The sequence below is a fragment of the Erinaceus europaeus genome, chromosome 2 (assembly GCF_950295315.1).
Source record: "Erinaceus europaeus chromosome 2, mEriEur2.1, whole genome shotgun sequence".
Taxonomy (NCBI): Eukaryota; Metazoa; Chordata; class Mammalia; order Eulipotyphla; family Erinaceidae; genus Erinaceus; species Erinaceus europaeus.
In genome coordinates this window covers 34,784,142-34,799,995 of record NC_080163.1, presented here as the reverse complement: position 1 = coordinate 34,799,995, position 15,854 = coordinate 34,784,142, and the positions used below count along the sequence as shown (strand labels likewise).

At 38.9% G+C, this 15,854-nt stretch overlaps 1 protein-coding gene across 1 annotated transcript in view; it reads left to right on the top strand.

Moving 5' to 3' along the window:
* Window positions 1-15,854, top strand: part of MEIKIN (meiotic kinetochore factor) — a 70,410-nt gene that overhangs the window by 2,993 nt on the left and 51,563 nt on the right. The window contains exon 4 of the mRNA XM_060186390.1: window positions 2,966-3,026. Within this exon, the coding sequence (XP_060042373.1) occupies window positions 2,966-3,026 (61 nt within the window). The remainder of the gene's footprint in view (window positions 1-2,965; window positions 3,027-15,854) is intronic.

Here is a 15,854-nt window from a genome sequence, read left to right as displayed (position 1 = left end):
AAGCATTGATGTTATGTCATTAGGTAGGGTCTTGTATTTCTCATTCTGGTAGATTCATAACTATGCCTTTATTTCCATAAACAAAAAGTGCCCATCACAGTCTGATTATTTGTCACAGATATATAGAGCATTTCTTAGTATTCCCTTAAATTTGGTAACATGACCATTTTGAAACCATTTTTATGTTTTCTCACTTTGGCTCTCCATTATCAACTAGGAGTCATTACTCCTGGACTATTATGTAACTTATTTTAAAAATTAATTTTAATTAAAAATGTTTTCATTATGAGAGGAAGAGAGAAGGGGCAGGAAGAAAGGGAGGACACAGGGAACCACTTTGGCACATTCAGTGCTAAGGATTGAATTTAGGAGGACTTAGTGCTCACAAACCAGATAGACTACCTGTTGTACTACCTCCCAAGCCACTATTGCATAACTTCTCGAGCCACTATATTTAATACAAGTTTTGTGCTACTTTTAATTTTTCTGCCTGGGTTTTTATACTTACATAACTCCACTGCTCCTGGTGGACTTGTTTTAAAGAATGAGAAACATGGAGAGGGACAGAGGCAGAGAGGCAACACAGCACCACTGTCAGTGAAGCTTTTCTTGTGCAGATGCTCCCATGTGGTGGCTGTGAACCAAACCTAGCTCCTCACACATGGTGAAGTGTGCCCTCTACCGGGTGAGCTATCTACTAACCCTCACTGTATAATACTTTTTAACTGCTGCAGTAGTTTGTGTAAGCTCAGTTATTTTTAAGTTGCTTTTGATTCATCTGACAATAATGTTCAATTTGATAACTATGCACCACTGTTTCAGCTTACATATTCCTTTTTTTGGTGGGGGGAGGTGCCAAGTTGTTTTTGTTTTTGTTTTTTTTCCTTTTTATTTGACAAGACAGAGAAATTGAAAGGGGAACAGGATACAGGGAAAGAGAAAGAGAAATGCCTACAGAACGGCTTCATTGCTCCTGAAGCTTCCCCTTACAGATGTGTGCATTCTACTAGGTGTGCCACCAGCTAGCCCCTGGGGGGATGGCAGTTTTAACAAAATATTTTTTAAATATTTAATTTTTTTAATTTTACTTTTTGAAAGAGATCAAACCACTACTGGTCTTATGCTGTGTCAGGAATGGAACCTAGGCCTTAGACTTCCAAATCATGCCCTCTCTCTACTGAGCCACCTCCCTCCCACAACAAGAGACTATTTTTAAAAAGTCTTTTACACCAGATTTCAGTAGTGTTAAGTATTCCATGTAGATGATTCAGATGATGCCAAAAATATTTAAAATAATTTCTTCAGGTTTGCACATATATTCCTTTCTTTTTTCACTTTACATATCTCTATCTTCTTGTTATATTTCTCTAACAAATAGTCTTCAGAATATAATTGTTAGTGTTTACATACAGTTGTGTCTTATACTGTGATTTGATTAACTATTTTCTTGTGGTTGAAGGATTGAGACTGCTTCCAAGATTTTTCTTTAACCTATACTAGGGAACATTTGATTGCAGAAGTTTTCTTGTATATCTCAAATTAGTATCTAGGGTAAATACTTTGCAGTGGGTTCAGATTTAGATTTTTTTTTAATTTTTTTGCTCACAAATTGTACCATCTTGCATGAAATTTTAAATATGTGTTTTTAACCAATGAAGAGTGGTATGTTGTTTTATTTTCCATATATTTGACTGCTATCCATTTGTCTTTTTTATTTATTTGTTTTAGCTCCAGGGTTATCGCTGGGACTCGGTACTAGCACTATGAATCAACTGCTCCTGGAGGCCCTTTCTTCCTTTTTTTTTTTTTAATAGGATAGGACAGAGGGGAATTGAAAGAAAAGAGGAAGATAGAGGGGTAGAAAAGGGGCTGGGTGGTGGCGCACATAGTACAAAGCATAAGGACCCGCAGGAGGAGCCTGATTCAAGCCCGGGGCTCCCCACCTGTGGGGGGTAGGGGGATTGCTTTGAAAGTGGTGAAGCAGGTCTGCAGGTGTCTCTCTATCTCTCTCCCTCTCTATCTTCCCCTCCCCTCTCAATTTCTCTCTCTCAGGAATTGAAAAAAAAAGCCACAGGAGCAGTGGACTTGTAGTGCAGGCACTGAGCCCCAGACTACCCTGGAGGCAAAAAAAAAAAAAAGGGAGGGGGAGATAGACACCTGCAGACCTGCTTCACCACTTGTGAAGTGACCCCCTTGCAGGTGGGAAGCCAGGGGCTCAAACCAGGGTTCTTACAGTGAGCCATCTAGCTTTGTTTTTGCTTAACTGTTTGTGCTTAACTCAGTGCACTACCACCAGGCCTCTGCCATTTATCTTTCTTTTTGTATGTTTGAAATAATTACTTATTAGATATTAAATAGAAGTATACTTTTACAAAGATGTGCTTAAAATATTTCCATATTTATTTTCATTTAATTTTATTTCTGCTATTTTAGATCTACCTACCAGTCTCTTCTTTTTATTTCTTTGCTTTGTTTTTATACTCAGAAAAAAAGCCTTTTTATCATGGGGTCCAGAAAAATATTTACCTTTATCTTACTGGTTTACCCCATATTAGCTTGTTGACTAGTAAACTGTAAACTCCCTAGATATGCTCACAATTATTGCATATTAATATTTATTTTTATTTAATATCACATATCAGATTTAATCTATGATAAAGAATCTTTTTTTAAAAGATTTATTTATTAATGAAAAAGATAGGAGGAGAGAGAAAGAATCAGACATCACTCTGGTACATGTGCTGCTGGGGATTGAACTCAGGACCTCATGCTTGAGAGTCCAATGCTTTATCCACTGCACCACCTCCCAGACCACACTATGATAAGGAATCTTAAAAAACTACTATACATATAAAACTGATATATGTCAGCATTAGTTTTCCACTTCAAAATAACCAAAACTGTATATTATAATATAAAACATTCAGTTTCATAATTTGTGCTGTATATTTCTTATTTCACGTAGGAGTCAGAGACTGATGACCTCCAAGTTGAATGTAGTTCATTAAATAGTGAAGTAGCATCAGGTAAGATGGTCAGATATGGAATCCCTCTGCCTTTATCACAAACATAAATCATCCATTTGTATCTCTACCCTATCTTTCTTTTAGTACAAGGTGAATTTTTTTTTCTTGAAGTGGTGGGGATGAACTCAGTGGTATGTACAATACCACTACGCTATATCCTAGCCCAATTTGTATTCTTTATACAAAGAAAGCAAGAGCAAGAAAGATAAAGAGGGAGAGGAGGGAAAGAGAGTTGAAGACAGAGGAAATGATACCAAAGCAGCAGTCCACTATCTTTGAAGTTCCCTTGCTGTTCTCATGCAGTGCCAGGACTGAGCCCAGGTGCTGACACATGGTAAGACATGTACTCCAACTACTGCGCAACCTCCCAGCTCTCTCCAAGATGGATTCTTGTCTGTGCTATAAACCTGAACCTTATCCCTTTAGCACACACTGTTATATAAGAAATTACAATTTTGGTAAATGCTGTGATGCAAAGATTGACTTTAATGTTAACTGGTTGAATTTACTTGGAGATATTTAAAGACTTACATGAAGGAATGGTCATTCAATTGAGATCTGAAGAATAAAAATTAACTATTCAGAGAAGTGAAAAAATAGTGATCAGGGCTGCAAGATAGCTCTCTTGGCTATATATAGGGTGCTACTTTGCTATATATGCAACCCAGGTTCAAGCCTTAACCCTACTGCATGATAGGGAGCTTTGGTATATTAGTCTTTCCCACTCTCTGCCTCTCTGTCTCTTATCTATAAAAGAAGAGGGTAGGGTAGAGTAAAGAAGAAAAAAACGTGATCCAGATAGAGAGCAGCATGTGCAGATACTTCCGTGGGACTAAGAATTATATGCTGAATAAGCTGAAAAAGGGCCAGTGTGACTGTAATATAGAAGAGGAAATACGGTAAGACAGTATTATTTTGCCAGTTAGAAGCCATGCAAACCCTTATAGGTAGGCCGTGTCAATAATGTTGTTGTTTATTATTTGCCGGGCTAGCATGGGGGTGCCTCTTTCCTGGGTGCCTGCTCTCTGGATTGGAGAGAACTTAACTGGACTCAGCCTGGGCTGCTACTCACTCGGCAACCTGGGAGATAGATGACTCAGGAACTGATGGCAGCGTGGTAATGCAAAAGGATCTATTATCAGAGAGCCAATGCTTTTATAGGAGAAAACCGAAGTGGCAAGTTGGAAACGGAAATGACTCGGAAAGGGGGCGGAGAAAGACAAAAGTACACTGGGAAGGTAGAAGCTTCCTTAGCAACTGTTGCAATGGTTTTAACTGGTGGGATTAATGTTACCCTGCAGACAGGGCAGGTCTCAAGGTAGAAAGAAGATAGATCAGTGGGATCTTTCAGGCAAAACAATTATGTAAATAGGCCATAATATCAGCAACGTAGGATGGAGCAGGAGGGGCTGGCTTAATGCCCAACAATTATTGAAATAGTAGGATGTTATTTATTTATTTATTTTATCAGAGCATTACTTAGCTCTGGCTTATGGTGGTATGGGTGATTGAACTTGTAACTTTGAAGCCTTTAGGCATAAGAGTCTCATTGCATAACCATTATGCTATCTACCCTCACCCCTGAAGCCTTTTACATAGGAAATTATAATATCAATTTTTACTACTATAGAGAAAAAGGATTGGATATAAATTCTTGGGGCATAGTTTCAGTTAAATTTCACACCTATATATGTGTATGATACCACAGAAGTTCTACTGCCATTACTCCAAAGAGATTCCATTATATGTCCTCCCACTTTCTCTTCCCATTCTCTTTGATAACCACCATAGTTCTCAGAATCTAATAGTTTTGTTGTTTTTTGAAAACTTTGTTTTTATTATCTTTCTTTCATGGATGAGTGAAACTATCCAAGAATTGTATGTCACATAAAGTAAGGACTTTATTTGGCATAATTATCTTGGCATAATTATCTTGACACATCCTTACTTTGTTTGGCATAATTACCTTGAGTTCCAAACACTTTTGTCTTGAAAGGCACAGTGTCTTCTTTTAACAGGCTAATAGTTTTCAATTTATTTGCATTTCCATAATAATAAATGATAATGAGCATTTCTTTAGGTCTCTGTGGGACTTTGTGTCATTCTGCACCACAGAGAAGAGAGAGAGGAGGTCTGGAGCAAAGAGGGAACACAAATCTTTATTTGCTCTGGCACCTCAGAGTTGGGTGAGAGAGAAGCACCTTGGGCCACGTGGAGGTAGTGAAAATGGCCACCTCATGCAGTAACCTTTCCTGCGTCTAAACACCGAAGTGAAGCGCCAGCAAGAGAGAGAGGTGCGGAAGAAGAAGGGCTTTTATAGGAATAGCTTCCGCGAGAATGGGAAGGGGGAGGAGTAACCATAGCACTCCAGGATAGGATAATAACTCTCGAGAATGGGAGGGGGGGAAGAGTAACCAAAGCACTCCAAATATCGTGGGGAAATAGACAATGCCCTGAGGGCACAACATGGCGGAACAGGCACTCCGAGAATGTCCCAACTCTCCCAGGAACTAGCAGTAGCATGAGGGGACAACATGGCAGATGTGACTGCATCTGCACAATTTCCCAGCACTTTGGAGAAGTTTCTGTTTATCTTTTCAGTTTTCTCCTTTCAGTTTTCTATTGAGTTATTTGGTATTTTTGTTACTGAGCTATTTGATTTCTATATGGTATCAACCCCTTATTGGGCATTTGTAAGTGTCTTCTCTCAATTGCTACATTGCCTTTTATTGATACCTTTCTGGTAGTTTCTTTAGATGTATAAAAGATATTTAAGGGGCCAGGTGGTGGTTGAGTGCACATGTTACAATGCACAAGGACCCAGGTTTGAGCCCCTAGTCCCCACCTACAGGGGGAAAGCTTTGCGAGTGGTGAAGCAGTGCTGCAGGTATCTCTCTGTCTCTCTCCCTCACTACTTCCCCCTTCCCTCTTGATTTCTGGCTTTCTCTATTCAATAAATAAATAAAGATAATAATTTTTAAAACATTATTTAATAAAAATAAAAGCTTTTTTAATATGGTGTAGTGGCATTTGTTTCTTCTTGCTTTAATTTCCCTTGCAAGTAAAGTTGGATCTCCAAATATGTCTATGTTAAGATACTAGAGTCTACCACCTATGTTTTCTTCTCTGTATTTTAGGATTTTAGGTGCAATATCCAGTTTTTAATTCATTTTGATTTAATTTTCATGTTTGTTGTTAAGTGATAGTCTAGTTTCTTTCTCTTTGGATACATGTAGATGTCCTGTTTTCTCAACACATGTTGAAGAAGGTTTCTTTTCTCCATTATATGGTCTTGACTGCTTTGTCATAGATTAGATATCTGTATATATTTGATTGCTTTAGTAGGATTTATAAAACTATATTGAACAGTAGAAGTGAGAGAGTACATCTTTGTCTTATTCCAGATTTTAGATAATGTCTTTCAGCTCTCACTATTGAGTATGATGCTAGCTCTGAGTTTGTCATATATGACCTTTGAAGAATGGAACTCTATATTAAGAGGAAACACTGGGAGTGGAAAGAAGTGAGCATATCTGATGAATATCTAAAGTGAAATTGACAAGATTTGACGAAGGATGAAGGAAGTGAAGGTTTTAAAGATCACAACTATTTATCAGTTTCCCAGCTGAATACAAGGTCTTGCCACTAACTGGGAAAAAAAAACCTGACTTGAGGTGGCCTGGAAGGTGGCACAGTGCATAAGGAATTGGACTGTTGGACATGAGGTCCTGCGTTTGATCCATGGCATCACATGTGCCAGAGTGATGCTCTGGTTCTTTTTTCCTCCTAAATATATTTTTTAAATCTGGCTTAAATATATAAATCTGGATTTTTAATATATTAAATTATGAGTGTCTTTATGATCACTTAATAGAGCTAGGGATACAACAAATACTTATGCAAAAGATTTATGCCTGAGGTCCCAGGTTCAATCCCCAGCACCACCATTAGCCAGACCTGAGAAATTCCATGGAGAGAGAGAGAGAGAGAGAGATACTTTCTCTATGTATTTTTCTCTTTAAAATAAATAAAATATTGTTTGAAAGATCACTAATGGGGCCAGATGGTGGTGCATCTGATTGAGCGTACATGTTACAACGCACAAGGAACCAGGTTCAAGCAAGCCCCCAGTCCCCACCAACAGGAGGCAAGCTTCCTGAGTGATGAAGGAGTGCTGCAGCTGTCTCTCTGTTTTCTCCCTTTCTGCATGCCCATTCCTCTCAGTTTATGGCTGTCTCTGTCAAGTAAATAAAGATAATTTAAAAAATCACTAAGAAAAAATATCTAATAGTTGAGTATTGAGGGCTGCTGACAGAAAATCTGTGAGCCATTGAATATTAGTGTATTTGAAATTATTTTTAAAAATAAGAAAAGATATCACCTGTACAATAGAAATATTAAGAAATTGTACTTTTGGTGAAATAGGTATCTATTCTAGCCTTGAAAGAGTGGTCTAGTATTAAGTGTGGAAACTTATCATTCAATTTTACCCTATTTTCAGTTGTGTCTCAAGTTTTTGTGGTTATATAGCAAGATTTATCTGTTCTCTCTCTTCTTTTTTTTTAATACTTATTTATTCCCTTTTGTTGCCCTTGTTTTATTGTTGTTGTTATTGATGTCATTATTGTTGGGTAGGACAGAGAGAAATGGAGAGAGGAGAGGAAAACGGGGAGAGAAAGATAGACACCTGCAGACCTACTTCACTGCTCGTGAAGGATTCCTCTGCAGGTGGGGAGATGGAGCTCAAACCGGGATCCTTTCACTGGTCCGTGAGCTTTGCGCCACCTGCACTTACCCCGCTATGCTACCACCCCACTCCCTATTCTCTTTTCTTTCAGTGACAAGGAATGAATTCAGGACCTCACATGTACACAATATTGCTAAGTAACCTCCCCAGTTAAATGTCCTGAAGCAGAAAGATTTAGGGGAAAGGGAAGATACAAAAGTCACCACACAGATATCACTACCGTCCATAGAGCTCCCATAGCACTGTTCATCAAAACATGTATGAAAGACAAATATGAGATCTTGCCAAGAAGCCCTACCTCCACTGTAGTGACCCTGAGTTGGAAGGGGTCTCACAAATAGGGAGCTTTTGCCTTAGGAAGGAGGGAGTTACACTTCATATCAGACAATACTACCCTAAGGACCTGCAGCTGGGATTTGATCCCAGCGCCTAGCACATGGTAATGTTTGAACCAGTAGTGGTGAGCTCTCTCCTGATTCCCAATTGATTTTTTTTACTTTTAACTATTTAACATTATGTTAATGATTTAAGAGGTTTTTTTTTTTTTTACAAATTTCTAAGATTTCAGAAGTTTAATTTCAAACGCACACCTGTTGTGCAAGTCATCACACTATAGTTCTGTGCCCCCTCATTCCCAATAACCAACAGTTTATGTCCAAAAATGAATTTGATTACCAGTTTTTGCAATTTCATTTGCTTTAGTCCTCTATATCCCACATACAAGTGAAACCATCTAGTAAAGAGGTAGTTGTCTACCTCTTTACTTATTTCTCTTAGTATTAACATCTTCTGTTTCATCTATTTGATTCCAAATGAAAGAATTTCATCTTATCTTATTGCAGGTTGGTAGTCTATTGAATATATATGCTACAGCCTCTTTTTCTAGCTAACTCCCATTGGTTATTTAGATTGCTTCCAACATTTTGGCTATTGTAAATAGTGAAGTTATAAGCATATATTGCATATATTCTTTCAAATTAGTGTTTTCATGTTCTTTGAATATATGTCTAGTAGTGATATTGCTGTGTCATATTTCCATTTCTATTTGCTTAAGAACACTTCAGCCCCCATAAAAATAAATGTTGCATTTCGTTGTTAAAAAAAAGAAAAAAGAAAAAAAAGAACACTTCAAATTGTTTTCCAGGGGGACTCTACCAGGTTGCATTTCCACCAACTGTGTACCTGACTTGTTCTTGATAGGTCCCTCTTGTTGAGGATGTCTTAAGACCTGTGAGTGTGTTCCAAGAGGGAGACCTATATTAGTACCAAGTTTCAGGCTGATTGTAATCCACAACCTTAGGTATCAACTTTTTAAAATATGCCAATTAATACAGTCCTGTGAGTCCACAGTTGTTAATACCTGCTAGTCACAAGACCTAGTAATATGGGGGCATCCCCTTGGTGATAGCTGCAAGAGTCATGATTCTAGATGTGCATTTCTTTAATTTATTTAAGAAAGGATAAATTAACAAATCCATAGGGTAGGAGGGGTACAACTCCACACAATTCCCACCACCCAATCTCCATATCCCACCCCCTCCCCTGATAGCTTTCCCACTCTCTATCACTCTGGGAGCATGGACCCAGGGTCGTGGGTTGCAGAAGGTGGAAGGTCTGGCTTCTGTACTTGCTTCCCCGCTGAACATGGGCATTGACTGGTCGGTCCATACTCCCAGTCTGCCTCTCTCTTTCCCTAGTAGGGTGGGTCTCTGGGGAAGCAGAGCTCCAGGACACATTGGTGGGGTCTTCAGTCTAGGGAAGCCTGGCCGGCATCTTGATGGCATCTGAAACCTGGTGACTGAAACAAGAATTAACATACAAAGCCAAACAAATTGTTGAGTAATCATGGACCCAAAGCTTGGAATAGTGGAGAGGAAGTGTTAGGGGGGTACTCATTGCAAACTCTAGTGTACTTCTGCTTTCAGGTATATATTTTGCAGTAGTTTATAGATACGTGTGAACATATGCTCTCTCTCACAGAAACTGGTTTATATCTAGGTTTTGGGACTTTGTTAGAAAGTGAACCACCTGGGATGGGATTAGAGAATACTATGAAAGGAAAGGTCTCACCCGAGTACTGAAGCTGAAGGGTTGTCATTCCACACGTGAAGTCTCTGGACACAGTCTGAGCTGAAGCATGTTGAGGTGGCAATCGTTGTGTTGATTAGGTTGCGATTGGCAGATGCAATATTATTTGATATGAATTGGGAGAGGCATACAGGAAAGTGGGCCCTATCCAAAGGTTCCAGGACTGGGGGAAGTAGAGGCTCTATAGTGGAGATGTGAGGTTTCTGCTATCTTAGGGTTCAAAAAGACAATGAATAGTTAATGTTATCATCACATTATTTGGTAATTGGGTTAACTTTGAAAAGTCCTTTTGTTATGGTTTGCTGTACAGTACCCAGTATCTTGTATATAGCTGTGCTATTGGTTGCTTCTGATCTACTTGGTCGAGGCTTTTGAGAGAGTCCACATATCAAATACACAGCCTATATATTAAAAAGACTCAGTCTGTGTTTTAAAAACTTTGAGACATACAATTAATTTTTCCCCCTCATATTAATTTACTAGTGATTTATATGACTACACTTTACTAGGAGTGTACATAAACACCATTCCCACCACCAAAAAACTGTGACCCATGCCTCCCACCCACTCCTACACCCCACTGGCCCAGGAAGCTGCATGTCTACCCCTCACCACAGGGTTTTTACTTTGGTGCCCTATTTACAATTTAGTCAGGTCCTGCTTTTAGTTTCCCTTTCAGATCTTCTTAGTCAACTTCTGTTGATGAGTGGGATCATCCCATACTCATCTTTATCTTTCTGACTTAGTTCACTTAACATAATTCCTTCTAGCTCTGACCAAGATGGGTCAGAGAAGGTGGGTTCATTTTTTTTGATAGCTGCATAGCCAGATATGCATTTCTTGGCAGTATCAGTGACTAGTGACTAGTAGCAAGGTAACATCACTATATAACTGTCTACTGTCCTGGAGAAAATTCCAACAGCTCCTGACCTTTCCTTAAAGCAGATGCTTTAAGATAAACTATTGAGTCTCCTCCTTATATAATTTAGGTTCTTTTCAGATTGCTATTCTTGCTGTTGTTCTAAGATGTGTGAGTCTGTGCTTGCTTTTTAAGAATAGATTAGCCTTTAATTCCAGTATTTAAAAAAAAAGATTAGATTAGATATTTCCCATTGCCTCTGAAGTTTCCTTAGCACAATCACCCATCTCTACTGCAGATCCCAGGGGTGGAATTGATGAATATGGGGTATGAACCCCTCCTTCCCCAGGCAGAAGGTCCCTATTTGTGGGATGTCTCCCAGTTGTGTGTCACTGCAGTGCTACAGTAGAGGTAGGCTTTCTTTCTTGCTAATACCACATTCCTGCTTTGTATATGTATTTTGATAGTGTCCTTTAGTCCCTTTTTTGTTTGTTTTTGTTTTTTGCCTCCAGGGTCATCACTGGGGCTTAGTGCCAGCACTATAAATCCACTGGCTTTGGAGGCCATTTTTATATTATTATTATGGATAAATTTGAGAGAAATTAAGAGGGTTGTGGGAGATAGGGAGAGAATAAAAGAGACACCTGAAGGCCAGCTTTATTGCTTGTAAAGCATCCCCCCACCCGCAGGTGGGGAGACCAGGGCTCAAACCTACATCCTTGCACAGGTCCTTGAGGTTTGTACTATTACAAACCAGGTGCAGCATAACACAGCCTCCATTGCCCCTTGGTATGGAAGAGTCTACCTCATTCTAAAATATTTATCAAAATTGTTGCATATATAGCTGTGTTTTAGTATATCCATGGAAGAAGATATGTCTAGGATATTCCTATGCTTCCATTTTGAATTAGTCTGGAAAAACTGTATAAAAAGGACATTTTCGTTATCTTCAAGGTAGTGAAAAATGTGTCTATGAATCATATACAAGCTACTCTAAACAAGGAACATTCAGAAAACAAAGAATTCTTTAAAAAATGAATGTAAAATAAAACACCCTATAGAAGAACTAGATGAAACTAAGAGAATAAATCAAAAGTTGAACAAATGTCAAAGAGAAGGTAAAGAGGCGGGGCTACGGAGCAGCAGTAGCTGTGTTTCTCTCTACTCCTCTTCGGGGTCAACTAGGAATACCAAAGGAGACCACCTGGGATCACAACAAGACAGGACTAGAACAACTTCAGGAACCCATCAAATGACCAGTGAGTGCAAACATGTGTGGCTGGTGGACAGAGAGGAGCCTAGGGAGAGGTTAAGTGGCTGGTAACAGTCCAGCAGTTTACAAGTTGAGACACCACCTCCAGTTTGTTTCACCAACAAAAAGATGGCTAGAGGGAGGAGAGTACTCCTCTAATACACACCAAATACAACTGTGAGTCTTCACGGCTACAGCCCTCAGAATCTGGAGCAGCAGCAGGGAGGCCACGTGCTGACACCTGGGGACAGAGAACTAATGAGGAAACTCAGGAGAAGATCTATACCTCAGTGGCCTAGCAGTGGGGCTAGGAAAGTCTCTTTGCATAACCACTGAGCTATCTCTTCCCCACCCTGCTTTATCTCTTGGTCAGGAGTCCGTGAATAAGCTAAGAAGCCTACTTAGAGTTTAAAAGCCCTCAGGCTCCCATAGCCTACAGGGAAGAAAAAGAACAAAAGAGGCTTTTAAGCAACTGTGCTCCAACTCAGGGATTAAAATAATATTGAAACAACTGTCCATTTCCACAGCTGTGAACCCTTTAATTACCTTACTCAGACACAAGTCAATCCAGGCAAGAATGATCAGTAATTTGAAAAGTACTGATACAGGGAACTCTTAACATACTATATAAAATGGTTAAACCAACAAGAAGAAATATTGGAGAAATGAACCAGGACAATGGTCCAGCTGAAAAACCCCCAAAGGGTGAAGCACAAAATAATGAGGTTAACATCCAAATGCTTGTTAAGGAAATAGTCACTGGAGTGAGTAAAGAGTTTGAAAGAAATGTCATCAGAAATACAGAAACAACAAATGAGACTCTGGAAGAAAACACTCATTATCTCAAGGTTATTGGAAAGCTGAAATAGCTGAGCTAAGAACACAGCTAGATGAACAACCTAAAACAGTATCAGAACAGGGTCACAAAATAGATGAACTCCAGAAAACAGTAGAGGGGAGAGAGAATAGAATCAATGAGGCTGAATAAAGAATTAGCAAGATCGAGGACAACTTAGAGACAACTAAAAAAGAAGTCAGAGATCTCAAAAAGAGGTTAAGAGATACTGAAAACAACAATAGAGACCTAAGAGATGACTTCAAAAGAAATAATATATGCATTATTGGTTTACCAAGGGAAGAAAGCGTTCTTCAGGACATAATAACTGAGAACTTCTCTAGTCTCAACAACATCAAAGACATAAAGGTTCAAGAAGCCCAGAGGATCCCAAATAGAATTAACTCAGACTTAAAGACACCAAGACACATCATATTTAAATGGAAAGGAATAAGGATAAAGAAAGGATCCCAGGATCCATGATTGCTCAACAAATTGTTTGGCTTCATATGTTAACTCTCTTTTCAATCACCAGGTTCCAGATGTCACCAGGATGCTGGCTAGGCTTCCCTGGATTGAAGACCCCACCAATGTGTCCTGGAGCTCAGCTTCCCCAGAGACACACCTTACTAGGGAAAGAGAGAGGCAGACTGGGAGTATGGACCAACCAGTCAACACCCATGTTCAGCGGGGAAGCAATTACAGAAGCCAGACCTTCTACCTTCTGCAACCCTCAACGACCCTGGGTCCATGCTCCCAGAGGGCTAGAGAATGGGAAAGCTACCATGGGAGGGGGTGGGTTATGGGAATTGGGTGGTGGGAATTGTGTGGAGTTGTACCCCTCCTACCTTATGTTTTTGTTCACTAATCCTTTCTTAAATAAAAAATTAAAAAAAAAAAAAAAAGAAAGGATCCCAAAGGCTGCAAGAGAAAAACAGAGTCACCTACAGAGGAAAACCCCTAAGATTAGCAGCAGACTTCTCCACACAAACACTACAGGTCAGAAGAGAATAGCAAGATATCTACTGAGTGCTCAATGGAAAAGGCTTTCAACCAAGACTACTGTATCCTCAATGGAAAAGGCTTTCAACCAAGACTACTGTATCCTGCTAGACTATCATTCAGACTATATGGAGGCATAAAAACTTTCTCAGGGGAGCTGAGCAGTAGCGCAGTGTGTTAAGCACAGGTGTCACAAAGTGCAAGGACCAGCATAAGAATCCTGGTTCGAGTCCCTGGCTCCACACCTGCAGGGTAGTAGCTTCACAATTGGTGAAGCAGGTTTGCACGTGTCTATCTTTCTCTCCCCCTCTCTGTCTTCCCCTCCTCTCTCCATTTCTATCTGTCCTATCCAACAATGACGACATTAATAAAAACAACAATAATAACTACAACAAGGGCAACACAAAGAAAAATAAATAAATATTAAAAAATTTTAAATAAACATTTCATTTAAAAAAGAAAAAACTTTCTCAGACAAGCAACAGTTGAAACACTGAAACAATCAACTATCACCAAGCCTGCTCTGAAAGAAGTTCTGAAAGGTCTCCTATAAACAGTCAGACCATCATATATATGTCATATATCAGAACACTCTAAAACTCTACAAGAATGGTGTTAAAATATCTTCAATCTTTCATATCAATAAATGTCAATGGCCTGAATTCATCTATTAAAAGTCACAGAGTAGCAAGATGGATCAGAAAACACAACACAACAATATGTTGTCTACAGGAAACCCACCTAACTCAACAAGACAAACACAGACTCAAAGTGAAAGGATGGAAAACTATCATACAGGCCAATGGCCCACAAAAAAAGGGCAGGAACAGCTATTCTCATATCTGACATGACAGTCTTTAAAGTAAATAAAATTTAAAAGGATAGGGATGGACACTACTTAATACTCAGTAGATCAGTCAGTCAAGAGGACCTAACAATTAGTAACATCTATGCACCCAATGAGAAGCCATCTAAATACATCAAACGTCTACTGAAAGAGCTACAGCAATATATTAATAGCAACACAGTCATAGTAGGGGACTTCAACACCCCACTCTCTCAACTTGACAGATCATTCAGGCAGAAAATCAATAAAGACATGAGGGAGCTAAATGAGGAAATAGATAAACTAGAACTATTGGACATTTTCAGATTAATTCACCCCAAGAAACTGTAATACACATTTGACTCAAGTCCACATGGGTCATTCTCAAGGACAGATAATATGTTAGGTCACAAAGACAGCATCAGGAAATTCAAGAGCATTGAAATCATCCCAAGCATCTTCTCAGATCACAGTGGAATTAAACTAACACTTAACAATCAAAAAAGGATTAGTAATAGTCCCAAAAAGTGGAAGCTCAACAGTACACTACTTAACGGCTACCGGGTCAAAGAGGAAATAAGGGAAGAAATAAAAATTTTTCCAGAGTTCAGTGTAAATGAAGACACAAGCTATCAAAATATTTGAGACACAGCTAAGGCAGTACTGTGAGGGAAGTTCATAGCCATACAAGCACACATTAGGAAACAAGAAAAAGCACAATTAAACAGCCTGATTTTACACCTTAAAGACCTTGAAGAAGAAGAACAAAGGAACCCTAAACCAAACAGAAGGACAGAAATCACTAAAGTTAGGGCAGAAATCAATAACATTGAAAAGAAGAAAACTATACAAAAGATCAATGAAAGTAAATGTTGGTTCTTTGAATGAGTGAACAAAATCGACAAACCTTTAGCCAGACTCACAAAACAAAAAACAGAGAAGACCCAAATTAATCAGATTGTAAATGAAAGAGGAGATATCACAACAGACACTGCAGAAATTCAACATATCATGTGAGACTTCTATGAACAATTATATGCCACTAAGCTAGAGAACCTGGACGAAACAGATGATTTCCTAGATACTTACGAACTTCCAAAACTAAGTAAAGAAAACTATATAACATGAACAGGCCCATCACAGATAATGAAATTGAAACAGTTGTCAAAAACCTTCCCAAGAATAAAAGTCCTGGACCAGATGGTTATACAAATGAATT